The following is a 27,849-nucleotide window of genomic DNA, read 5'->3' as shown; positions in this document are numbered from 1 at the left end:
TGCATGTGCTAGAAAGCCATGGAGGTGACCCTTTAGGTCAGCAGGCCAGCCCACAGCCTGGGCTTATCCGTCCAAATTCCAGTTTCTTCATCGGGACCGAAAACGCAGGACGTGGTGCCAAATAAAATCCCCACCCTGAACACTGTGGAGCAAACTCAGTCCGGGAGCTGAAAGCCTCGCAGCACACCTGCTTGCTTTCTGCACAGGAAACCAGGCTCTCGAGAAGAGTGACACCCCACCCCTCACCTCGACCTTTCCCAAACACAAATGCAGCCTGATTTTCGATAAAGCAAACGCAATCTCTCCTCTGCCGAACATGGAAAATCAGAGAGCCAAAAGAATTCCTGACCCTCCCACGTCATCCCACCAGCTTTTTATAAAAAGGGACAATTTTATCTGAAAGAGATTAACTGTAAGAACATAGCAGATAAGAGCTTTCAACAGCAGGTGCCGGATGATTACTCACTTTATATGCAGGGAAACCTTTTAACTTGTTGCTGTCTTTGCTTACCCAGTGTGTTGCATGAGGAAAAATCTCTCCCTTCTAATTAAGCAGGTATGCCCTAAGCACTCTGCTCAATTAGTGTCTAAGGCCCTGACAAACTTCTACAAGAACTATAAGGAGGTTCAGGCAATTGAAACGCTTTGAATCAGACATTTTCAAACTGTGGGACACACTCCTTTAAGGGTTTGGGGAGAGTTAGCAGCAGTACCAGGCAGCTTGTGCAAGCCCCACATGGTGGGGCGCAGGCCAGCTCCCACGGGGGGGGAAGGGGCAAGGAGGGAGCCCCACCTGCACCCCCCCCCCAACTAACCTTAGCCTGTGGGTCAGTGTCAACATCTGCCGATTTCCAATCTCGGCAGCCTCCGTCCCTAGAGACCATCACACATGCCTTCCCCTACTCGAAAACCTGAGGGGCTGGGGAAAGGGGCAGGTAGTAGCCCTGTCCTACTGGTGCAGCCTGACTGCAAGGTAGAGGCAGCCGGCTGCTGAGGAAGCCTAGGCTGTGCCATTGGTAAGTACACCTCCATCTCGATATAATGCTGTCCTTGGGAGCCAAAAAAATCTTACCGTATTATAGGTGAAACCACGTTATATCGAACTTGCTTTGATCCACTGGAGTGTGCAGCCCCACCCCCTCGGAGCACTGCTTTACTGCATTATATCCGAATTCATGTTACATCGGGTCACGTTATATCAAGGTAGATGTGTGTCTGTGTATTTGAAACTTGCAGGTGTAGGTAATTTAATTAAGATTGTGTTAAGGTCTCCTAGGTTTATGAGTAGGCTGTCAAGTGTACCTTTGTGTGTGTCTATTTTTGTCTGGGTTGGTGGGGGCGCAACCAAAAATTGTAACTCAAAGCAGGTGGGGAGGCTCAGCTCAAAAGGTTTAAAACCTGCCGCTTTAGATTAAGAAGTGAGAATTTACAAAGTGGAAGTCCATAGTGTGGAAACCATTTGTGTTCAACCTTGCAATTCATGGAAATGATCAAATTAACATATATACAAAACTTAAATATTGATTTGAACCAAAGTTCTTAACATCTGAAACACCTGATATCAGAAAGGCACTCAAATGTTAGTGTGGAGACACTCGTGATTTGTTCTAGTGTCCATTCTGGATTGGCATACTAAAATATCACTTGAAAAAACTTATTTTTCTGGTCTAACCCTCTGGAGACCAGATTCCCATGCTGCTTTGCAGGCGGCTCTAGAAAATAACACCAAGGGTTAACAGCAATACCAGGCATCCACACTTTGTTAGGTCATTGTGTTCTGACTCTGGACAAAACAAGAATCACGAGGTACAATGGTCTTGCCAAAATCTGCTCTTCTAAGAGCACTGACGAAGGAGGGCACGGGTTAAGTTATTAATATAGATTACAGAACTTACTTAGCTATCTACATACTGCTTTAATTGACAAATGGATCCCTGGAACTCTCTGTGAAATTAAAGGAAAGGAGGAAAGAGAAGGCATTTGCCAGAGATGTTTACACAGCAGCAGTCAACTTTCTTTGTTCACTTGAGAAAAGTCTATTTGAGAGACTTGCACTCTCTTTAAAGAGCAGGGTGTGATGTTAGAATAGGAGGGAGCAAACAATGCCAGGACTTTTCCCCCCAAAACCTAGAAAGACACAGGCCCAACACTGTCATTCACACTGATCCTGTGACTTAGGCCTGATGTACACTAGAAAATTAGGTTATTATAACTATATCGCTCAGGGGTGTGAAAAATCCACACCCCTGAGCAACACAGTTAAACCCCTGGTGTAGATAGTGCTAGGTCAATTGGAGAATTCTCCTGTCAACCTAGCTACTGCCTCTTGGGGGTGGGTGGTTCTCCCATCAGCATAGGCAGTGCCTTCACTGAAACGATGCAGCGCTTATTCAAAAAATAAGGGAAACCAACCATTTACCATTCATCTGAAACTGATTATACACCAACAGCTTGCTCTGTGCACTCAGCACCTTCCCCCATTTCAATGGGTCTTTCATAGGGGAACACTGGAAAGAACGTTATGTTACAAAATAGGAAACTGATTATAAAACCAACACCAACTGGCAGGGGAACTGGGGAGGGGCAGGAGCAGTAAACTGAACGACTCCTAATTCTTGCATAAACTGATTAGATTTCAACTTCAGAAATGTCTCTTTAAACTACTATCACTACCAGGAGCTCAAAGGCCTGGTCTACACTTATAACTCATACCAGAAGAGCTATGCCAGTTAAAAAGAGTCAGGTGTAATCAGCATAGCCGTGCTTGTATAAGCTTTAGCGCAGATGCACTTACATCAGCACTGAAGTGCTTTTGCTGGTATGGCTTGTCTCTCTTGGGGAACTGCGTAAATAGGGCTTCTGGTTTTGGGGGGGGTTATTAAATTCATTTTGGGGGTTATTTTCAGCAATTTGAGCTTTATGAAGCTGTCCAAAATTAGGGGGACGGGGGGGAGGGGAAGTTAGGCCCTCTGTATATACTGTACTGAGTAATGTGTATGTACTGTAATAAGTCATCTTTGTAATGTTCCCTAGAGCCCTTTAATGTAGCACTGTTTTAATCAGCACTATGTTAAAGCACACTAGGGAACCTTCAGCGCACACCAGTAGGATCTACAAGGACCAATTAACATTCAACACATTAACATGCTTTAGAAATCATACCACCATAACCCACATTATGCTCCATGTTGACAAGGCCTTAGATACAAGTAACCAGTTCCACTCATTTCATTATTATTATTATTATTATTATTATTGAATCAGGGTGTTTTATTAGTGTTCATCAGTTAGAGCTGAAAATCAGAAGCCCAATGTGCAAGCTATGCCAGCAGACCCACTTTTATGCTGGCATTAGCTGTGTCATACCAGGCGGGTTTGCCAGCATAGCTATGCCAGCAAGACTTTTTTGTACTGTAGACAAGGGACTCGCCCCACAATCCTTTCAAAAAATCCTAGGGGAAGCTCATCTCTCTCAGCACATGGCACTTCAAAACAAGTGGTCCACTCCACACGAGCTTTTCAGCCAGTCCCTGGAGTGTGTGGCCCCTTATAGCCAAAGGTTTAGCAACCTCATCTTGATGAAAGGCTTGATGAAAGGCTTCAGAAAAGTCCAGACCCCTGCGATGCTTGTTCTGGGACCGGACATCTCACAGCAATACCAGACAAATCTAACAGCGAGTCAGGACTGCCAAGATCTTCCAGAAAGTCACGTCCATCTACAAGGGACATAAGGCACGTCCATCTACAAGGGACATTAGTAACTGGACTCAGAACAAGTGGGCTGCATTCAGACTGGTGGGGGATGAGGAGAACATGGCCACCACTCGTGACGCTCAATGCAAGGTAAGGCCGTGATGGGTAGTGAGCACTGCAGTGAAGGGGTGGACACAGTTCCTTGGGAAAAAGCGATCAAATAGCTGGTAACAGTTGAGAGAAATCATTGTGACAGCTGCAGAAGGGACAGCCTCTCAGCCGTGTGAAGATCTTTCACAGGCAGTAAGGGTCATCATAGCATCTCAGAAAAACAATCACCTGACCAATAGCATGCCTGCAGTTCTAATTAGAAAAGCTATGGGAGTCCTTACCATCCATGGCAGAGCACCAACCCCCAGGAAGGTTGATCAATTAGCCTTGCATATGGAGGGGAAGGACTTGCATGTGAGATTTTTATATACTGCTTCCATAAGCCTGTAATCCATGCCTTTCCGAGATTTTATTTACACAGTTTGGCCTAGACTGGACAAAGATTTTACAATAGGGAGCAATCCTGCATTGGCAGGAAATAATCTAGACAGCCTAACAGGTGTTCTCCATCTCCAATTTCTCTAATTCCATGAAAAGTCAGCTGGCAAAAATACTAGAACAGCACAGGAGGCAGAGCATCTTTCCAGCTAGTAGGCTCAGCAACAGAATGCAGCAGCAGAATTAAGAGGACACTAACATACAGCTGTATATTATATACAAGTTTCTAAAATCAGCCGTCTTACAGGACATGGACAGCAGTTTGGTACGGCATATTCCAACTGCATAGGATAATCCCCACATGGATTTGTGAGCTTTTAAAGGAAAGATGCAGGTGCTTAAGATGTGATGCTTAAGTGATTACGCAGCATTTGCCAATCACAACATTTTGGTAGCCAGAAGAACAAAGTGGCAAAAAGACAGCGCGAGACAGCAGAGCAAGCCAGCATTTAAGACAGAGAGGTGTGCCACCTGCAGTGGAGACAGAAGAGCATCCCAGACCACTTTTCTAGTCATTTCTCCTAAACCTAACAAAGTGTTTCACTTTAATCTTTTGGCTTCAGACAGTCTAAGGCCGTATGTTATGGAGGCATCTCACTGTTCTAATATTATCCAATGGGCTTGTTTACATGTTATTGTTGCTAAGAGGAACTTGGAGCTTTGGAAACACTGTACCAGACCAGAATGCTATTACGACAGCTGCCATTGGGAGCTGAAATCCATAACACTTCCCTGACAACTGTTTGCCATTTTCTGTTTTTAACAAATTGGTTTCTTTGCCAATCAGTGCTTCTCCACTGAGGTGACCCCACCAGCTTCTGCCATTTCCAAACCCTAGATCAAAACCTGCAAGCAGTCACCGTTCCAGTATCCCTGCTGTCACAAGACTCCACGTTAACAAATGAGGCAGCTTGAACCCACTGGTGCAAAGCATGAATGAAAATACTGCATTTGATTATGCAGTGAGGGGAGATGGGGCAAGGATCTGAGGGTTTCTCTTCTTTATAGTTAACAGATTTAAAAGATGGCTCACTAATAAAAATGCAAGGCACCTACAAAGACCCAATATCATTTGTGGGAACTGGTTTTGCAATACAATTAACTTTTTAGCCTTGCCTGTCTAATTCCAATCACTCAGATATCTTGGCAGATTTCTCTCCCCAACGGCACTGCAATATTGTCAAATCAGCACAGTGCACTTTGACCAGTCTCCACAATATCCCACAATGGAGTATTCACGGTAATGACAGTATTACAAAGCATCTATGCAAGCTAATGGGGAAGAACTTGAAGGCTGTGTAACTGTAACGGACTATGGTTAAGTTTCCATTCGGACAATACATTAAACTTGGTCTGGCCAGTTGGTGCCTAACTCCCACCTGAGCGCAGGGTCCTGCTCACCCAACGGATCAGTCTGGCCACTGAGACAGATTCAGATTTTACAAATTGCAAGTTCTCATTTTTTCCCCAAACATAAGCTTCAGCCCTTATTGTTGCAAAGAAACGTCTAAATATGAACTGATGGGATACGGTCTTAGATAGTCTACAGTGTCTGAAAGAACGGTCATGGTCTTCTTTCATCAAAACACGGTATTACCTCGGAAGCCTAGTGATAACATGTGACCTTAAGAATCCCTCAATGCTAGCTGGCAACATGTTCACTGTTCTATCACAGTACCTCTTACCAGGCCTGAAACTTGCTATACCTAAACACTTTGCAATCATAATTTCTATTAATAAATGCTGGTCATTAATATGGTTGTAAATATTGATTATATTTTAAGTTATGACTATATACTGAAACTATGTCCTTATAGTTTTTAATCCATCTGTTATTCCCCAGCAGGGGTGAAAAACTGCTTTTGCCAGACAAAGATGTACGTTCACATGTCTACCGAAATTCATAAGCCAAACAAAATGGAAGTTACATCTGCATTTCAAGTCAACACAAAGATATGAATGCACCTTGGAGTCAGCACATCAGGAAGGGAACCATGGCAGGATGGGGAGGGTCAAAACAATGAGTTTTGGGTAATATAAGGAGATAAAACTGGTATTCATTTTGGTATTCGTTTACTGAGGAAATTCCTTGAAAGGTGTGGCATATACTCATGAAAACTTGGATCATGGTTTTGACTGAAAACTAGCAGCTCTGTCAAAAACTGAATCCTTGGGAGAAAATCTACTTTATAAAACAAGAAAGGTAACCATCAATAAGTGTAGACCTAGAATGGCGTTTTACATTTTGTTTTATGTGGGTAACCATTCTGTTTCCAATATTCTTATTCACTATTCATTTGATTCATTTGAATCTCTGTTCTTGGTTACTAAACGTATTTGTATTTTATTATAAATATGTCTCAGTGCTGTGGTGTTAAATAAAGTGCAACTCCTCAGCTGAATGAAAGAAGCTGATGTACATACTGTTCCCGTTGGGGACAGCAAACATATCCATTTCTGTGAGTGTCCAGTGGTGGGCTGAACACTGCCAGGGATGTTTTCAGAGGGGCCCAGGGGCTGAGGTATACCTTTTGTTACCTATAAGGCAAAGTAAGGGTTGGCAGAGCCCAGAGGAGATTGTCTGGATGACTAGCAAACCAGCTGACTACCAGTTAAGCACAACCAAGTCGGGGTCTGTCACTGAGGCAAGGGATAACTAGGTAACTAAGTCCTGGGTGGCATGAGGAACCAACGCATTGGCCACACAGACAAGATTTACACACAGTTTGCTGGTTTGCTAGAGATCACACTCCCAAGCACCAGTAAATTAGACTGAGATTCACATGTGAGAAGGTTGAGAATAGACAAGGAGAGCTTACAGTTTTTTTCTGTTTGTTTTGGGAAATGGAGGGCATTGAATCGCATGCTGCTCCCGGGGACTCGCGAGTGACAGCAGCAGCGGTGTTGCATCAAAGTGGGGCGGAGGGGTGGGGGTGCCAGGGCCCTGCCCATTCCAATCCCTGTGGCCGGGTGCAGGCCCAGGAGCGTGGCCAGTGCTGCCGGTCGGACCATGGTAGGGACACTGGTGCTTCCCGAGGGGCCCGAGCTGCTGGACAGGAAGCAAAGCGATGAGCCCCGACTCCAAGCTGCTGCTGCCGCCGGCCCCAAGCGCACTACACCTCCTGGGCTGCCACAACTGGATGCTGCGGGCTAGGCACCGCTGGTAAGTAGGGCCCTGCGTGGCTGTATCTGCATCCGATCCACTATCCACAAAAATGGTCCAGGGATATGAAGCAGATATCCACAGATTTGCAGGGCCCTAGTGATACAGACTTTGGCTGTAGTAAGCAATCTAACAATTTCCATTATAATCCTTTCCCTTCCCTCATTTTTGAACCAAGCACAGAACTCCCCACTCAGTAGGGCTGGGAATTGAGGAAAGGAGTTAGCTTTAGCTTACAGGAGTCTAGTTGCTTTAAACATTCTTCTCCCATTGACAGTAACTTGTCAAAACCAGGCTGATAATTAGAAATATGCAAATCAGCATTGTGCCTTTTTTATTAAAATTTACTTGACCCTGATGCCACTGTAAGACTGTCCTAGCACATTTCACCTGTTTGCATGAAGGAATGGTGCTCATGTGATGTTCTGCACTTCCCTTTTTAAAGAAAATCTTACCTTGCATCTGAAACTGGCTACCCCAGCCCTATTTCCCTGCCAATCTTAAAATAATTCCACATGAAAAGGAAAACAGCAACAGCAGCCTCATGCTTGCAGCAGTTTTTTTAAAATGCTGCTACTCCTAGAGCATAACTGACTGTCTAGCGATCATACCAGAATTCAGCTTCTGCTTAGTTATTCCCTTTCCTCTTCCTCCCACACCCAGGTCTAGATTGCTGTGATTGTAGCTGTAGGTTGTTATTGCTGTTTGTTTTGTGAAACTAACATGTCTTAGACCACAGTTCACTGTAGACATGTGTCCACACCACACACCACCACTGCAATTGGCATCAGTGTTTGTCTTGGCAGAAAGGCCTAAGACACTGAAATCTTCTAACTAACACCAGGCACCACCCAGAAAGAATGATTCTATAAATTCTTATCTGTATACACCACAGATGAAGTGCACCATCATTCTGATCACTAACCTTCTTCGCTCCCTGGCTTCTCCATTTGAGGAGTCCGTTCCAGTAGTTGACGTGGCGTTGGCAGATGTAACACCATTGGCAGTGCTGAGTACAGTGCGATTTGTGATTATACCTAGTGGAGTGCTAGCAGAGATGTTCTCTGTATTTTTCTCTACAGTAGAGTCAGTTTGTTGCCGGTATGGGGCTCTGAAACATACAAGACATAATGGGATACAAAGCAAGTGAACTCGATTGGCTTAGGGACCCAGTACCTTCAAGGAAACATTAGAAGCTAGGAACAAGTTTTCTCCAATTCTATGGATACAATGGTATGATGGAATGTCATAAGAAGGCATTTTTAAGGATGTCTAGAAGAATAAGCCGTAGGAGGAAATATTCCTGACATCGCTGCTGATTATTGTAGAAGTGACTGGAAAATCTGAGGGAATTTAATTGGTCAATAAGCAGGAGGAGGGATGGTCTCAAAGCTCCTGCAATTCAAAAATAAAATCTCAGTGGCACTAGAAATTACACATGCTGTAAAGAAGAGCTACCTAGAAAAATAAGGATGCATAGTTAATCACAAGTCAGGAAGTGACAAAGCTAAGGCTGTGTATGCAGTCTTATGGTATGCATTGTTAAAACAGTCTGAACACAATATATGCACTTTTTCAACTGAAATGCCTCATCAGCACCCACTGTTCAGGAGCTCAATATATAATGGAACTGATTTCCAACCAGTTTAGAATTCAGAACCTCCACCCCCAGAACTGTGTGTCAGTTAAGGACATGAGCATTCTACAGTGTTCTCTGAATGAGCCCGGAGCCCTTACCTGGTATACTGGCGGATTGATGCAGTAGTGTTCGCACTAAGAGATGTAGGACAGGAAGAGGCAGGTTGCCACTGGGTGCCCAATGAGGTAGATGAACCAATGGTAGTGGGTGAGGTAGCAGATGTATTACGATTGGCTGAAATGTAGGGACTGTTGAGGTCACTACTTCTACCAAATGAAGCACTGTAAAACATCACAAGATCACTCCCTTCAGCACATGGTTAACCAGTTGCTGACCATCACAGGCCCTTAGGTGAATTGGAGGGGGGATATTTAAATCTCAGCAAAATGAATGCAAGAGACATTAGACCATGAAGAGGTCATCGAAGAGAACACTCTGGACATGTATCAATGATGGCCCTGCTCTGTAAGTCTAGGGGAGAGAATAATGGGATCAAAGTGAATCAGGGAAGTTCAGAGAACAGGCAAAAACAAGGAAAATCCTGCTCCCACCTGTAGCAGCACCACTGGCACCACCAGTAGTGTTCTCAAGCACTGGGGAAAGGTGGAGACAATAACAGAGGATCAAATCAACTTAAGGAATGAATATATATATATATATATATATATATATACACACACACACACAGACAGACAGACAGACAGACAGACATAGGCAGAAGTTGCCTGACCCTGTTTCCAGTTGTTTATAAGTTTGCCAAACTTTTTAACGCTTTGGGCTACAATTTTTCATGCAGGGTGTCTGCCTCAGACTGGATATTTTTGGAACATTTCAGCAAAAATGGTTCAACCATATGCAAGACTGATGCTAGGGAATTATGTTTTGCCATGTTAAAAAATTCTTACAGCTATTTCACTGAGAAACTCTAGAACCTCCGTGCTTTGAAGCAGGGACTTGACATTTGACAGGGAGGTGGACTATGTCAGGGATGTTCCTTTTGCTGTTCAAGAAAATCCACCCAAATTTGGCTAAGTTACAAGCTTCTGAAAAAGGTCAGTTTGCACATGAGCAGTAGAGACATGCAGCTAAAATCTCTGAAGATTCCATCCTCACTGAGCCCCTCCCAGCTCATGTGGCTGACCTGCATATGTATCATCCTCATAAAACTACTGAGCATGCTGAACTACATAGCTGCTGAAGTCTACTGAGCATGTACAACATGGGATTTTTCCAAAGACTTCTAACTTGGGTTGATTTTCTCAGGAACAGCAAGAGGCATATCCCCAACACAAAGGCCATCTGAGTCCATGCACTGAGATACTAACACTTCTTAACAAAACTAATTTTTTTCTAACATGGACAAAACATATACTTCTCTAATCTCATGCTCAGAAACAGCTGAAAGTTTAAAAAAAAAATCAGCCAGAAGACAGACACCTTACATGCAAAATTTCAGCCCAAATGCTAAACTTTAACCAAAGTTATGCACAACTGAAAATAGGATATGTATAATAGGGAAGTGGTGGTCAGCTTTAAACAGGAGACACTACTGGCTTTGCCTGTAATAAATTTGACCCTACCCCTTCATTTTGTGCAAGACAATGTCAGACAATTTGAGCTGAAACCTGAAACGGGCCTGGTTTTCCCAACTGTACATGGAATACTATGTTCACATGTGGAATAGAAGTCCAGAGACTGGCAATGAAAGTGATTAATGGGAAGCCATTTATGCAACAGACTGAAATGATCAGGACTGTGTAGATCTCTCATTCCTTCTCTAAAGTAAAGAATGGTACAGACAGACGTGTTGGGGCACTTCTATTCACCCTCGATACAAGAACAAGGGGACATTCAATTAAACTCACAGCAACATATTTAAAACTGATCAAACCTGTACAACACGTTCAAAAGCCAAGCCTGGGAGCTTAAACTCGTAACTTTCCTAGATGCTAAAAATCACGGTCATAATAAAGACGCTGGATTTACTGAAAACTTGTCTCTCACCAACAGAAGTTGGGCCAATAAAAATTATTATCTCACCCACCTTGTGTCTCATGCATAATGAAAATATTTTCAATTATATTACATGGGGCATACCCCTTCTATATTTTTGTCCTAAGTATGAGAGCCTAGGGAGGAGTAGGAAGAAGCAGATCATATAAGCAGGTTATTCCATTTTGGAGTATCTAGCATCTTCCTCTGAGGTATCAAGTTGCTGTCAAAGGATGCTACACTTGTTTGATTTGCGATGTCAATTCTTGCATGTTTTAGCATCAGCAAGTGACCTGAACTAGACCTTTAAGGCCAGTATAATGGAATGGAAAGTGTTATGGTTGGTTGTCAGTCAGGGACGCTGAGAATTGTTTCACCACTGTTGTGTGCACACAGGAGGAGATTTTGGGGGGGCAGGTGAGGAGAGGGAATGACACTTTCAGCATCACTGAGAAATATTCCTGTCATTTGCCAAGTCTAAAGAACACCTTCCGAAATAATAATAAAAACAGCTGTCCCCTCCTCACTAGCAGGAAAGTGCTTTTCAGCACTGATGCAGGGGGATCTGTCGCTGATAGCTGGGGTCCACTATGCGTCCTTTTGCAAAAACAGAAGAGCATTTATAGTTTAAATGAATGTGTTTGAGATCAATTAAAGCAACATGTGTGGGAAATGCAGAGATTAAGAAGAAAACTAAGGTCTCAACATGGAGCAGCCTTGTATTCCTCATTAAGCCACACTAAAAAATTGGAGATTTTTTCCCTTAACTATATTAAAGTATGGCACATCCATTTTAAAAGTCCATCCTAAGATAGAGGGAATTGATTTTACAGTCCGATTTAGAGACATTTTAGTACCAAGAAGTCAAGTTTCTAGTGACAAAATGTTACCTTACATGAAGGACAATCTGATTCCATTCCTCATGCTACACACTGGTGTATGAGACTAGAGTCTTTCACAACCTATAAGTCTTTAACATTTCATACATGATCTATAAATAGTTAGCATTTATTTGTTTCTCTGTACTTTACAATGGAAGGATGTTTGAGACTACTATACAAACTGATCACAAGTTCACTCAGTGCATAAGATGCACAAGTTATCACCTTGTTTTTTTGTAGCCACATATAGCTGCGCATTATTCCTATTATGTAAAGATATTCTCCCTTCAGATGAATGCTTAAATGAGGCCTTTCATAGGAAATAACTTGACTGTGTGCAATTCCAAAAGTGGTCAGTGCCAGCCAAAACTTCAGCTAATGCCTCCAAGTTTAATCATGGCACCATGGGGCAGGTTGGGTAAATATTCCTTGTAAATCTGATTTTGGATTAGCTGAGTCACAAAGCAAGAAAGTTTTAAAATCCCAGCAGAACTGAGGTTGTTCAGTAACGTTACTGACCTGAACCATGTCAGCTAAAGTGACAGCATCTATGTTATGTCTAAGAGACAATCTGGCAGCAGAGGTGAAAGTCTTGCAACCAGCTGCTACCTGTCTGTCTGTCAAGTGAGAGAGAAGCACACACCGCTGGCTGGCAGCATCAGATCCCAGGACAGATGTAAATTAATTGGAATGGAACACTGCCTCACAAGAAAGGTCTCCTGCTTTGAAAATATCCAGCTGCTTCCCCTTTTGTATGAACAACTCCATTTACTCAGCAGCTAGATAGCCATATCCTATGAAAAGGCTGAGCTTTGCTATCATCCCCTAAACACTAGAACACAAGTAATATGGAAACATTCACAAAACTCTCCCTCACCCCATATATTCAGAGTTACGCCACATTAAGGACAAATTATTCAGTTTGAGGGTCTAGCACTTGGAAAAAGCCTCATCTAAAATGAAACCTATCATCTAAAATTGTAGACTTTACTTCCCTTGCACTAATCGGTGATGGTTTTACAGACTGAAGTCTTAAGCAACACACTTGTGAGTGGGCCTGTCATTTCACCAGGCAAGTTCAGGGGTGAAAATTTCACCATCCCCCTTCACTAATAGCAAGTTTCCTCCCTCTCTCAATTGAGTCTAGAATATAACATTTGTCATAATGGCCCCTGGTCCACTCAGTCCAGGAGCAGCCAATACCAGGTGAACCTCTCCCTTCCAAACTGATAATGGACAGGGCCAATTGGGAAAAGCTGTATGCGGAGCAAATTTCTTTCCTGACTCTGCCTCCTCATCCCATCAGCAAGCAGCAGTTGTCTATGTAGAGTGGCACATGCACCTGCACAAAAGCTATTTTCCTGCTGCCAGAAGAAATGGACTATGTTGGCTGATTTTGGATACCAGTCACATTCCTCACAAGTCTGGCTGTTAATGCTCGTGAACTCTGGAGCACTCATTTTCTGCTCAAGCTGCTGGCCTTGGACTTAAGAGAAGCAGCACAGATAGGAGAGAAGAGAAACAGGAATGCTCCAAGTTATTTTTGGATAGTTTGTTATCCAAAGTTGTGCAGTAACATGCAACACCATTAGAAATGGACTCCCAGACCTGTTTAGGGCCCCCACAAGACTGCATTTTACAATTCTGTTACTGCACCCTCGGCTTACAAGGAATTTTGCTTTTAGCGATCTAACACAATTACACCAATATAATTTGTTGAAAAAGTTTGCATCTGAATTATGCAAATGCAATTTTTAAAGTTTAGCCCAATATTTTAAAACCCATGAAAATCTAAATCGCAGACGACAGGGTTTGTAATGAAAAAGCTAAGCAGGCCCTGATGTTTGCTGCTGGGTGCGGGAAAGCAATGAGGACACCAAGGCCAGCCACACTAATGCAGCAATTAGAAAGAAAGCAGCCACTCAAAAGCCTGAATGGCATGTTAAGAACTTCAGTTTTGCTCTGTAAGCAACTTATTGTAAATGTTACAGGTGGTACCTTTTCAGGTAGGTAGATACGTAGGTGGAAGGTGCACCAGTCTGGGGGGCTTCGTTTCCCTTTGGCTCATCCCTCCATGGCTGCCGGGTGTAGGAGCCACTCCTCACCAGGTTAACAGCAGATTCTCTGTTGAGGCAGGAGAGAGCACTTCGGCAGTTTAAAAAGACTCTGGAGCCATGTTGTCTTGGTTTATCGCACTGCCAAGCATGAAGGTAAGTGCTGGAGTCCAACATCCAGTGGCAAGAGCAAAGAGCCCTCCACATTCAGGCAATACAAACCTTTTCCAGCCACAGTCCTGATTCACCACAGGGATAACGGGGATATTTTGATTAATTATTTCCCTTAAAATTAGCTCTAGTAATTGCCAAGTATTTATTACTTATTTAATGTCACAAGAATGCATAATGTTTTGCACACACATTAACACAAGGTCTCTGACCACAAGCACTTGATCCAAATTCAGACTATTTATAGAAAATCACTTCATGCATTAGACCTAGAAAGATCTTGCTCTCCCTGCCTCTCTCCTTTTACCTTCTGAAACATCAAGGATTAGTCACTGCCAGAGACAGGATACCAGGCCACGGATCAATGGCCTGAGCCAATATGGTAAGTCTTAGGCTATTGATTTAGGAGCCAGGAGCAGCAAGTATAAATATTTAGCAACAACTAGAACTACGTGCCATGATTCAGAAACAAATGAATGTCCCTATGAATGTTAACGTGTGAAGGAGCAGGGGAATGAGAGTTCAGAATCTGAGCTCAAGTCCCTCACTCCAATGCTGGAAGGTAATGGTAATAGGTAATAATTGGAGATATACCAATCTCCTAGAACTGGAAGGGACCTTGAAAGGTCATCAAGTCCAGCCCCCTGCCTTCACTAGCAGGACCAATTTTTGCCCCAGATCCCTAAGTGGCCTCCTCAAGGATTGAACTCACAACCCTGGGTTTAGCAGGCCAATGCTCAAACCATTGAGCTATCCCTCCCCCTATCTTGTATGTTGTTCTCTGGCAATTCCCTCTCGCCAGCTATAGAAATCAGAACCTATTTGTAGCATGAGCGAATATACATCAGAGCTCCCAATTATTTTTCAATTTTGATGTCAAGCTATTCGTGCTGTTTTACTTCAAGCCTCTAGAGCAGTGGTCTCCAAACTTTATTGATCGTGCACCCCTACCAGTAAAAAAATGTTGAGCACGCACCCCCAATATATGTATAAATTATATATACATGTACTACTACACTAATATATTATGTACATTATAAAACATACAAAAAATAGAAATTAAAAAAGGATGAGATAAAGATGAAAAACAATGTTTTTAAAAAATTATTGTATTTTATTTATTAACAGTACGAAAAACCTTTTTGCTCTCACAAAAAACAATTATTAATATTTTTAGTGAGAGCAATGTGATTGAATATGCTTCATTATTTCTGAAAATCTTGGTTTAACACTTTGTGATACAGCGATTCGAAGGTCTGGATTAGGGGTAGGGTGCGGGAGGGGGCTCAGGGTGGGATGTGGGGTCTGGGAGTTAGGGTGCAGGAGGGGGCTCAGGGCTGGGGCAGGCAGGAGGTACAGAGCACTTACCTGGGGCAGCTCCTGTTTTGTGCAGGGGGTGTGCAGGTGACTCTGCACAGTGCGGCACCATCCCCACGGCCATGATTCTGGGAGCTGCCCTCCCCCCTCCCCCGGGCAGGGCCACCCAGAACGCAGGGGCTTTAGGGACTGCAGGGTCCTGGGCTAAGGGAGGTCCCAGGGCCCTGGCCTGCAGCTCTAAAGCCCCTTTCGGAATGCGGCCCTGCGAGCACGGGCCGGAGGACTCAGGAGGAGCAGGGGCAGCTGCACAGCCAGCGGCCGGAGAGAAGCGCCACTTTCCCCTTCAAAGCGCCGCTTCTCTCCAGCCGGCTTTGAAGGGGAAAGTGCCACTTCTTTCCAGCCACTGGCTGCACGGCTGCCCCTGCTCCTCCACGGGCCGGAGGACTCAGGGCCGCATTCCGAAAGAGGCTTTAGAGCTGCAGGCCAGGGCCCCAGGGCCCCCTTAGCCCAGGGCCCGACAGCCCCTAAAGCCCCAGCGTTCCAGGTGGCCTTGCCTGCAAGGGGGGGGGGGGTGCGGGGCAGCTTCCCCGCTCACTCGTTCCCTCCCTCCTCCGGCTGCCCTTCCTCCCACCCCCAGCGGCACTCCTTCTGCCACGCCCCCCAATGGATCGTCTTGCGCACCCCACTTTGGAGACCACTGCTCTACCGCATTCCACGAAGCACTGATTTGGCTGGTGTTAAAAGAAAAGTACTGGAAAAATTGTGTCACACAGTACACTATGAATACCATCTGCTAATATAGCCTGATCCTCCATCATACAGAGCACAGGACACTTAGCAGCAATCAGCTGGGTACAGCACAGTCTGAGGCACTGTTCAAAAAACACTCAGCTTTATCAGTCATCCCCCCTGTAATTTCAAATACAAATTGTCTGCTAAGATCCAAATAATGGTGGCAGTTTGAGACTGAAGTTAGAGCACGGCAGGCAGGATGTAACAAGAACAGTACAGAATCTATAATTGCTGTGAAATTGTTTCTCAGAGCCTATTTGGTGTAACTGCTTCACAACAACTGCTTCACAACTGCTTCACTACAAATCAAGCCGAGCTCAAATCTTATTCCCTTTAGATCACATTGCAAGGAACCCACTGGAGGCAGCATTTCCCCAAATAATCATGTTATGAGACAGATGCTGCTTCCATTTTTATACTGCAGCAGCAATGGGTAACCAAACAAGACTTGGGACCCCATCCTGCTAGGTACTTTATAGACACACAGCAGAGTCCCTGCAACAGAGTTCACAAACTTAAGCTACATCGAGAAGCAACTGGTGGACAAAAACAAATGTGATGGAAGAGATGATGTCTGAGCAAGTTACAGTACAATAAGAAGGGGTCTCAGCTAGAGCTCAAATTTAGACTTATTTTCAAGGACAAGAAGGCACCTGCATAGTATCACAATGGAGGGGAGAAATACGTGTATAATCATCGTTTTCAGCATTTCACATTTTAAATTCTGAAAGCGTGCCAATAGTTTAAGAGTTTAGGGAGCAGATACTATCGCCTACTGAGGGAAGGGCCCACTAAGTTCACTTTTCATAAAATGTTGCCAGATTTCGAGCCATATCAAACACCTATGTGCTTGGGAGTGATGTGTGAAAACTATGAAGCATGAGCACAGAAAAAGGAGCAGGCATTTCCAAGGAGTGAATTCCAGCAGAATATTCCCCAGAATAAAATCTGAGCCTTAAATTCAGTCCAAGTCCTACCTGTTTTCCTTTTCTTCTATGTCACCCGTACTGCTTAGTCTTCTAGGGGCTATGGGGGCAAAGTAGTTTTTGCTATCCTTATCCTGAAGGAAAAAACAAAAAGTATTTCAAGACCATGTATATTCCACAAGGAAGTTACATCTTCAATGGCATTCAGCAACACCTCTGAATTACAGTGTTTGCATTCTTGCTTCTAGAAGTGAGAGTCAGTTTTTAATTTTTCCAAAATTGCCAATATTCAAGGCCTTTGCTCTAAGTTTAAAAATTGGCATGGAGGAGTCAGCCTGGAACCATTTCAAGAAATAGCCCAAAAGATCTGTTTTCTAGAATTACCATATGTTCTTTTTAGAGAGTTGGCTTCCCTAGCAACTAGCATGATAAAGGTGAGGCTAGTAACTGAGGGCAGCTTCTAAATTAAGACAGATCGTGTATAAATGAGCAGCAGAGCTGAATGGATGGAGAGCACACTGAGGAAGACTTTAGATTCAGAGCAGCACAATACCTACTGTGAACACAGGTCACTCACTGGCTGGATTAGACATTCCCCACTAAAGCATGTGGGATGCCAAACTGCCGGGGGATTGCTAAGCAGGCTCCAATTTAGGTAGGAAGGGGTAAAAGGAATGCTTTGGCTGAACTCCAACAATTTTGCATGAACTACCAACATAGAAAGTAAGATGGCGTACTTTTCAAAACAGGAGGAAAGTATAAATGTACTAAAGCATCTGAACACATGCAAGCAGCATGAAAAAAAGCTGCAAGAAGAAAGAGGTTATGGAGATTACAAACAAACTGAAACCCAGTGGGATGGCCTTACAGATGGGTAAGCTGATTGACGCTGCTTGGTAAGCACCCCTCAGATGGGATTCACTACAAACTGTTTTGAGGGAAAGGAGACCTTTTCTTTGTTGTCTAAGAATGCAGAAATCCGGGGACTCGATGAAGAGCGGTAGATGGAGGAACCTCTCTCTCTCAGTGCCTCCCGGGAAGCAGCTTCGCTTAGCATATTGTGGCTGCCAGTTTTCCGTAGACCAAGCCTCCAAGATGAGGGAGATTCATCCTTTTGCTCCTCTGATTTGTTGAGCAAACTGGTGAACTGCGGTGGGAGAAGACAACAGTGGGTAGGAAGCTAGGGTTCTGCAGACAGTATATAATTTAACTTCCCAGCGAATTTTACTAAGTAGGTTACACTTTAAAGCATGAGATTCAATGCAGACTCCAGTGATAGCTAGGCACATACACACACACAATTCTAATCTGTAATTGCAAGTTAAGGTTAATTAGGATATAGAGAAGGAATAAAAAGGTGTAATATAAAGGTTTTGCCAGCATGTGTTTAAGGGTGCACTACTCAAGAATGGCAAAGGCACAAGTGCTTTATGCAGCTCATCCCACATGAGTGCAAGTGAACACTTCATATGAGAAACCATGCAACCGTGTATTCTGTACATGCCGCTCTGTATTGGTTTTATTATGGACTTCAGTATACAACCACATACTATTTCCTCAAATATACAATTGTTTCACAACTTTGTTTCAGCTACAGATATGTAGCATGTTGTAGTACTGGCATATTACTCTATGTATGCTAGAGAGATCCATGAAAATAACCAATACTAGAAGAGGGAGGCTCCTGTAGAGCATCTGCCTCCATCTACTTATGTGCAAGGTTATAGGAGAGATGTGTATTTTTTTTTTTGCTGTACCTGAGTAGTATGCACTCATTTTATTAACACTATTGCAATGCATATTTACAATGGGACAGAGTTAGTTTGCACATGGGACCTTAATTCTGGCATTTCGAGATCTGTGTACTTAACTCTGCAACCTTCATGTTTTTTTAATGTGGTTTTGGATGGATTTCGCTCCAAAGAAAAAAAAGCTGAACACTACCAGATTACCTTAACCCACGTACCTCATGGAGACCGTACAGCTATTAGATTTTACCTTACAAGACACAGTGAGGCCATTATACTGACATTTCCCAGCAAGAAATCTAGTCTGATGGTAGTGAGACACAGGAAAAGCTCGAGAGGCAGGAGACAGTTGTTGTAAGCGAAGTTGTGTTAATTAAGGGATTTCGGTTAATCTGATGAGTGTGTGCAACAAGGAGTTTATCTATTAAACAAACATACACCTACTCTGTGTTAACCCACTTCAATTAATCAAAAGTCTCAAACGACTGAGATTTCGGATTTTCATACTTGCATAGGAAGCGCTCATCAGCTTGAGGTAGCTGCAATGCTTTGCAGCAGGGAAAGGGTTAACTGCACTATTCATAGTTGCTCGCTCTCTCTTCCTCATCACTTGCCTGGTTAGGTAAATTTAAGTTTATGCCATAGGGAGTGCTATTTTATTTGCTCTGGGCAAGCAATTAGGCTGACTGGCACATACAAAACAATTCATGACTAACTATGAAACCTCTTGCATCTCTCAGATCTATTAGCTCAGTCTCTAAATAAAAAAAAAAATAACCTAGCATATAACAACCTGCACTTCAGTGTATGAACCTGAGACATTAAGCACAGGGCCACCAAAAGGAATGCAAGATATGAAGGTTACTCAGCTGTAACTGGAAGTTCTTTGACGTGTACGGTCCCTATCTGTATTCCAAACATGGGTACACCCATGTTCTTTGTGCCTGAGACCAGAGAATTTGCACGTTGTCTCTGTAGGTCTGTGCCTGAATCCTAGAGCCCAAGAGTGTAAGGGGAGGTGTGGACCAACTGCTTCTCCAGTTCCTTCGCTATCGCAAATCTAGTCAGGATCCAAAGCAGAGGGGAAAGAGGGTGGGTAGTGGAATACAGATTATGGTCCCATCGGGTATGCACAAAGAATGCTAACTCCAACATGCACCTACTCCAGATTCATCTATCATACCAGGAAAGCCATGACCTTGGCAAAGATTGTTACTTTGGTATTCATTTAGTCTCTGTCTGAAGAGTAAACAGCCCAAAGCCAGCCTGTACACAGAGGTGAAGCCTGGTGAATGGTGTTATGCAAGTACACAAGGCCATGTGACCTAGCAGAGAAAGACAAACCTTGACTGTGGTTTGAGGTCTGAGGATGACTTGACTTATCAAGCTGTTCATGGCCTGAAATTGGTCCATAGGGAAATAGGCCCTTGCTTAAGTCAGTTCTTTGGTTGCTTCTATAAAGTCTAAGGTTTTTGTGGGACTCAAAGTAGACTTTGTTTACGCAAATTCCCAAGGATGTCAGAACGTGGATCAAAGATAGGGTTGCTGATTGAACCTCCTGATTGGATCTGCCTGTTAGGAGCCATTCATTTAGGTACAAGAAGTTGGTATAGCTGTTTTGACTCATCTGGGCCACCACCATTGTGAGGCAGGCCCTGTTGCCAGTCCAAACAGAAGTACTCTGAGCTGGTAATGCTCTTGTCCCACCAGAAATCTGAGGAACCTTCTGTGGGGCAGATGAATGCCCACATGAAAGAAAACATCTTTCATGTTGAGAGCCGTGAGCCACATGCCCTTCTCCAGGAAGAGAATTATCAATGCCAATGTGCACATACAGAATTATGATTTGCAAATAAAAATATTCAGCTGATGTAGGTAGAAAATGGGTCTTCATCCTTATTTTTTCTTGGAGACTGAAATATAGGGAGTAGAACCCTTTTCCTAGATGCTGAGGTGGCACTTACTCTATATCCCCTCCTTGGAGGAGACAGTCCACCTCCTTACAGAAGATTTCCTCTTGAGGGTGGTCCCTGAAGATGGGCCAGGAAAGGGGTTTGCAAGGGGGAAGGAGAGATAAACTTGATGGCATAGCCAGAGTGGATGCCATCCAAGCCACACTTATACATTGTTATTGCCCTCCAATTGTGGGCGAAAAATGCGAGGGGGCCACCAAAGGTTTGGGGGGCAGTTGGAGATGACATCAATAAACGTATGTGGTTCTCAAGCATCCTGTCAAAAGTAACCTCTGGTTCGTGGATAGGGTTGAATGGCTGTGTTTGAAAGAGCTGCTTACCTAGGGCTTTGCACCTTCTGACATTGCACGGCAGTTCGTAAGGGTGCTGGTGGTAGAACAGCTGAGGGAGATGTCTTGGTTTATACACCTGTTTGTGGTGCTTCCTTTTTGGTGCTGGCTATAAATGCCCAGGGAGTGGAGGGTCGTCCTGGAGTCTTAATGAGTGCAGTGACTCATCCGCCTTTTCGTTACAGAGGTTAGACTCAAAGGGCAAGTCCTCAATGGGATTTCTCCCTGAAGAACCCCAAAATGTGAAGCCATGATTCATACCTCAAGTATCACTGTAGCAATAGCTCTAGATGCAGTATCAGCAATGTCCATTGCAAATTGAAAAGAAGTCTTATCTACCAGTTTGCCTTCCTCGGTGAGGGCTTGGAATTGGACCCTGTCCACTGATGGAGTGTCTTTGAACTCCAAGAATTTGGAGTAATTTGTAAAATTGTGCTTTGCTAACAGGACCTGGTTGTTAGCAATTCTCAGCCTTTTTCAGGGTGGGGGTGCAAGATGCAGAAGTATGCCATACCGCCCTGGTTGGTTCCATGATAGCCTAATTTACTGGGAGGCCCACCTGATTGGGGCCAGTGGGCTGCAAGATTTCCATGAGCTTATACTGCATATCATGGACCCCCTGGAATGGAATCTGGAGTTCAATTGCCACACTCTGCAAGAGCTCTTGGTATTGCCTGTGGTCTTCAGGCAGGGACGCTGAGGATGGAGCAATTGCCTCATCAGGCAAGGACGATGACATCTGTCAGAACCGGTTGATCCAGCTCCATTTCCTCCTTCCACGTGCTCTGATGGAGCCAGTTGGTGTTGACTAGGAGAGGGCCAGCGGGATTCACGCATAGATCTGGAGTGTCTCTACCATAGGGATCCCATGGATCCCAACAGGGCCAGTATGAAGTGTCAACTGGTTGGGGGGGGGGGGGGAAGGAATCTCAATGCAGTGGATACCATCGGTCCTCTAGGTGGTCACCTCTGGGCATAAGATGGATCCAAGATCTCCTGCTGTCTCTGTCTGAGCTAACCCCCTACATGGAAGTGATAGCTTGTCTGGACATCAGAATCAACCAATGAGAAGGTAAATTCTGGCTCTGTTGGCCGTACTAGTAGATGAATGCTTCAATTCATCTATGGAATAGAGGACTAGTCCCTTCTCCTCAAGAGTTGTTTCTTCTTTCTTCTTCTGTTGTTGAGGTGTCCCTCAGGAGGATCACACCAGAAAGGAGAGGAAACAGAGGACAAGATAAGGTGAAAATGTCCTCAAAAGAGGTAAAAGTTTCAGTCTCTCCCAGAACACGAGGTGTCCCAGTGATTGGGACTGATGGTGCTCAGTAGATCCTTCTGGGAACGAGTCAATACAGTTGAAGAGGAGTCTATCTTGGAGCTCCCAGTCAGTGCTGGCAAGTGCCAATCCTTTGGCTTTCAAGTTGGAGCCAGAGCCAATACCGAGTCTTTTCTCCTTCACACCTTACCCTCATGGTCAGGTTTAGGCAGACCTGAGTCTTTAGGATCAACACGAGGGCTCACCTGACTTGGAAAGAGTCAGGGAGGGATCCTTCTTTTAGAAGCAAATGTGGAAGGGGATCTATGCCTCTAACTCTCCTAATAGGCCTGAGGCAATGACTACTCTGACTTAACAGCCCTGGCCTCTGCTTTGGAGCTCATGCTCAGAGGGGCATTGCCTGCAGACCGAGGCCTATGTACCAGAGGGTTCACCTGCCAGGATCTGACTGGGTCTCATGACTTTCTCCATGAAGTACTTGCTCAGTTGAAACTCTTGTCGCCTCTCTGGTTTGGGGAGGGAAGCAGAGGCAGATGCTGCACTTAGTGGAGATGTGAGCCTCCCCAAGACACTAAAGGCTGCATTAGTCGTCATCGCTGACTGAAATAGGGCAGGGGCAAGAGACATTTCTTAAATCCCAGGACTCTAGGCATGGTCCTCCTTCTGAGGGGAGTGAAAAGAAATGGAAAGGGGAGGCCCCAAGGCACGAGCGGAGCACAGGGGGACTAAACTACGCTAATTAAAAGACTGAAAATACTAGCAACTATACACTATTATATTTACAGGTACGAAAACAGTGCAAAGATGGCTCTGGACATAGGATTCCGACTCAGGCTGGGCAACAGTAAAAATGAATAGGAGAGGCGGTTGGTCTGCACCTCTCCTTATACCATTGATACTGAGCACAAAGAACACGAGGGCCCAAAAACAGACCAACAGACACTACTTGCAAATTCTCCAGTCTCGGGCATGTATGGAATATACATAGGGACCACACTCATGGCTCCTGCTAGCCAAGTGGATTTAGAGTCAGAAGAGGTTTATGTCTAATCTCAGTAGCTATAGAGAGCTTCACTCAAGGGAGAGGGGGGAGAATATCATTGCCAGAGAAATGACAAGCAGTCTCACCTCTACCTCATTAGTGTAGCATCATAGCTCATACAGTGCCATCAAGTCTGGTGCAGGTTATGTAACCTGGATGGATCTTCAGGCTATGTGCTTCAATACCAATTGCATTGTTGTCACATTGCCATGAAGAGCAAAAACAGGAATTTTACCAGTCGCTTCCATAAGGACGGTTTCAATGGAGTTCTCTCTGTTGCAGTACTTTCTGCTGGAAGGAACTAGGGGAAGAGATGTCAACAAAACTGCTTCTGTCACCAAACAGGCAGTGGGGTCCTTCCTGGCCAGAGAACCAGGAGTACTTGTTAAGCAGTAAAGTGTGTTTTTGTTTGTTTTTTTTAAATGGCCCAACTTATTTCAGAGGGTGACATAATGGAAAGACAGCACACCAGACAAAATTAGCCCTATTTGTGCATGCCCCAGACTATTATGCTGTTAACTGTGCCTCTTTGTTAAATCAGAGACAGAATAGTATCTGATTGTAAGTCTTGCAACCTCTCTGAACACCAGTTAAGAAAATCTATTCTCCAGTGCAACCAATTGCTTTAAAGCAACAATGGAATGCACAGTTGGACTCTGAGTCAATCCCCAATTCACTTACTTTTCTGGCAGGAGCTGCAGTGAAGGAGTTATGCTCTGGTGGTGGTATTTGCTCAGTGACGCTAGTCCTGGGTTCATGACCAGAATGGTTGGCAAAGGACTCTTTCTTTCTCTCTACAATTTTAGACAAGGGGAGGAAAAACAAGGTGTTTGAATGTTGCATTTATAAACCACTTTCCCTTTACCACTGTGATGTGCAAATAAGCAGACCCAGAGCCTGTGTAATAACAGAACATTCCAGTTCCCCACACTCAGAATAAAGGGAAGCACCCCTAAGTCTACTCATTGAACAAAGGGTATTTCTGCCCAGTCTTAAAACACCTCTGCACTAAGTGGTTACAACTGAAGCATGCTTTTACAGAGCCATCTATTTCACCCCCAGCAGGTAAACTGCCCGGTCTTTCCTGAGAGCATTTGAGGCCAGATAACAGACTTCATTCATTAGATTTCCTTTAACTGATCATTCTTGACAGACATATGGGTTTGAGAACTAGACTAAAGTATTCCTGCAATGCCAAAATATATGTAGTGGCATGCATGTCTGAGTCAGTCAGGTGAAGGATACCATGACATGGTTCTGCTGGCTATTCACCATGGGTTTGGGACATAGCTCTTGCAGAAAGAGGAAGATGGGAATCCAATGGCATAACTTATTTTTCATTTCTGTGTACAGCTGGGACTATCTGATCACTCTGGAGATAGTCAAGAATAAACTAACCGAAATCAGACAGATCCTGTGGCTACCTAGTTGCTCCATTCTACAAGCTCAAGCTTCCACCATTAAGGCTTTTTGATTTCTATTCAAGACAGATGCCTCTACCCCTAGAATATAGCATTCGGTTCCAAACACCTTGTTACCTAAGGACATGGGCGGCACGTATCGTAGGCTAGGGAAGCCTATGCGTCCTCAAACAGCCCCGCGTGGCCTCACCCACTCTCCACCTCCAAAGCCCCTTCCTGCTTGGTGCTTCCCCTTTGGCCCCAGCCCAGGCAGGATGCTCCTTTTTGAGGAAGCGTGCTGGGGCTAGGGCGGCCAGCCTGCGGCCGGGACTTGGAGTAGGCTAGGCGGGCGCTGGGGCCATGCTGCCCAGAGCTCCAGGGCTGGAGGCGCTGGGCCCGCAGTGCCCAGGTGGGGGCTGCCAGCGCTGGGGCCACCCACCTGGCACAGTTTGTCTTGCACTTGTTTTATCTTTCAGTAGCAGTTTGAAGCAGACTAGTACACAAAGATACAGCATTGCAGCACTTTTTGTGCACTGCTGTTTGCTCCTCAGGGACGGGGGAATGTCTCAATTTCACTTGGCTGCCTCCACTCACTTTGAGCAAATCAGAGAGCTGAGCAGAAATAGGGCTCTAAACTCCTGTAAGAGTTGTAAAAAATAAGGCCAAGACAAAAAACTCTGGGCTCTTTTGCCTTCTCAAGTTTTCATACCAGAGTCAGCAATTAAAACACATCTGTGTTTTACATACGGGAAAGCTACTTTACACCAAGAGTTGCCAAAACAGGTCTACTCTGACTTTAGTTTAACTTCAATTCCATATCTGTATAATGTTCATCCATACCGTTTCTGAAGCTGATACACTATGTGACACCACTTCCTGCAGCTAAACAGCTCCTTATAGGCAGGCTTGGAAGGCTTGATTACATTTTTTTAAATTGGTAAATGTCAGTAAACGTTGATTTCACTGTACACACAAACAGAACAAATTTTCCCCTCAATAATCAAAATTTACAGATAGGCAAAGCTAAGAAAAAGACTGCTTAGGAACTTACTAGTTTGATTTAAGGCTATTTACTGTACTTTGTATATTTTGACATGTAATGTTAACAAATTTGCTTTAATGGCTACAAAGTTTTAATTTTTTGAATCTTAATGTCTGTCATTAAGTAACTGTCTGATCCCCCCATAATTTCCCACAGCTGAAAATTTAATTTGAAAATAAAAAATGTGAATACCTCATAATTGTGAAACTCTGCAAATTTAAAATGGATACAAATTAAAAAAAGCTTGAAGATATTATCCGTCAAAATTATAAAAAAATAAGTTATTCTGCCAAACCTACTTGTTGATGTTTCATTTAAGCCCCTACTTTGCTTGCAAGACCCGAGATTACAAGACAAAGTTGCTGCCTATTAAACACTATTTTAATGAGAAGAGCAACTACACATGGACTAAAATCCATATGACATTTATTTTATTTACATGCCAAAAGATTTAATTTTAAAAAACTTTTAATCTTTGTCATTAATATACACAAAGACTTTTTTTTTAAACTGCCAGTTCTGCCAAGATCAACCTAGATGCTTCGGTCCTTTTAACTCATCATCCATCTTCAAGTTTGTCCAATCAGAGCCCAAGTGATAGTTCTTTTGCTGCACGACAGAAGCCAGGTTGTGCTTCCATAGCTGTTTGACAGTTTTGTAGTGCTCCATGGAGTAAAGATTTATTGATTAGCACTCTAAGGAAATAGACCGAGTAAGGTGCAGTTATAATCCACAGGCACACTAACTCTTGATCAATATTCGTCTTCCTTGTCTAGTGAAAAAAACTGAAAATATATTGATAAACTAAGTACCATCATCACCCAATGAAATGCTGTTTTGTAGCTTTCTAAAGTCATTGTTCAGAACAACCAGGATCCTAACAGTCTTACATCTATAGAACACTAGGGGGGAGACTTGTTTTCTGTTTTTATTCTGGGGATGAAAGCTAAACAGTGTCACAGGAATCTGTGGTCAGCCCCTCTTTACAGAGATATGGGTAAATCAGGAAGCAGAGACCTAAGTGTTGTCACTTGAACAACATGTGCACCACACACACCCTGACTAGGTTCCTAACTGAAGCCACAGAGACGTTATGGAGAAACCAGGAGCTTGGAACTCCAGCAGTTAGCAGCAGCAGCTAAAGCATGAGATTACATGATGTACTTAGTGAATCCATTATTTTTCAACAGACTGAAACCTTTATACACCAAGATCAGAAAAAGCTTTCCATATGGTGATGGGGTATTTAAATGTAACAGGAAACAAGTTTCCATTTCCTACGGTTTATTTTTCCTGAAAACACATTTTTAGTCCTTTATCTAGAACAACAGCAAGTGACTTTTACTGAGCGGCATTAAAATGAGTTAACTAGAAGATCAACTTCTAGACACACCTTCATTGAGTTCATTATATTCAAGGTACAATAGGAGTACTATTTTCTCCACTCATTGAACTGGTTACTCAAAACCTCTCATTCACCAAAATTTTTACCTTTAAGGGGGAACATAGGCAAGTAAGGCTGGAAACTAACGAGAGCCCCGTGTTATTCTCAAACATGAAATAACCACAAAATAAAACAAAAAGTGATGTATAAAATGGGGGGAAAAAAATCAAAAGCTTCTAATCAGCCAGGGGGAAGTCAGTAGCCAACGGCATCACCCATGAGCACAAATGGTGAACTAACAGGATCAATTCCACCAGACAGAGTGCATCCAGCCAATGGCGGGTCCCGCAAAGGTCACATGCATGCTGAGCAGGTGGGGGTCAGCAGGAGGGTTTGGCAGCTGTACAAAGAGTGCGGAGGGGAAGGGGGTGAGGGGTGTGTGAGGAGACAGGGCTGATGAAACAAAAACAAAATTTCC

At 43.8% G+C, this 27,849-nt stretch overlaps 1 protein-coding gene across 4 annotated transcripts in view; it reads right to left on the bottom strand.

The window, feature by feature from the left end:
• PPP1R12B (protein phosphatase 1 regulatory subunit 12B) overlaps window positions 1-27,849 on the bottom strand; it is a 175,068-nt gene that overhangs the window by 91,215 nt on the left and 56,004 nt on the right. For 3 of the 4 annotated variants that reach the window (XM_045014080.1, XM_045014082.1, XM_045014083.1), the window contains 6 exons: window positions 24,227-24,339; window positions 18,127-18,324; window positions 17,229-17,311; window positions 13,916-14,041; window positions 9,143-9,325; window positions 8,331-8,516 (listed from right to left, as the gene is read on the bottom strand). In XM_045014080.1, the coding sequence (XP_044870015.1) occupies window positions 8,331-8,516; window positions 9,143-9,325; window positions 13,916-14,041; window positions 17,229-17,311; window positions 18,127-18,324; window positions 24,227-24,339 (889 nt within the window). Of the gene's footprint in view, window positions 1-3,804; window positions 3,895-8,330; window positions 8,517-9,142; window positions 9,326-13,915; window positions 14,042-17,228; window positions 17,312-18,126; window positions 18,325-24,226; window positions 24,340-27,849 lie in introns of those variants that run through there. The other variant, XM_045014084.1, reaches the window with a different exon arrangement.

The sequence above is a fragment of the Mauremys mutica genome, chromosome 4 (genome assembly GCF_020497125.1).
Source record: "Mauremys mutica isolate MM-2020 ecotype Southern chromosome 4, ASM2049712v1, whole genome shotgun sequence".
In the NCBI taxonomy this organism is placed as follows: domain Eukaryota; kingdom Metazoa; phylum Chordata; order Testudines; family Geoemydidae; genus Mauremys; species Mauremys mutica.
Note: the sequence above shows the minus strand (reverse complement) of the source record. Positions and strands in the feature narration are given on the sequence as shown.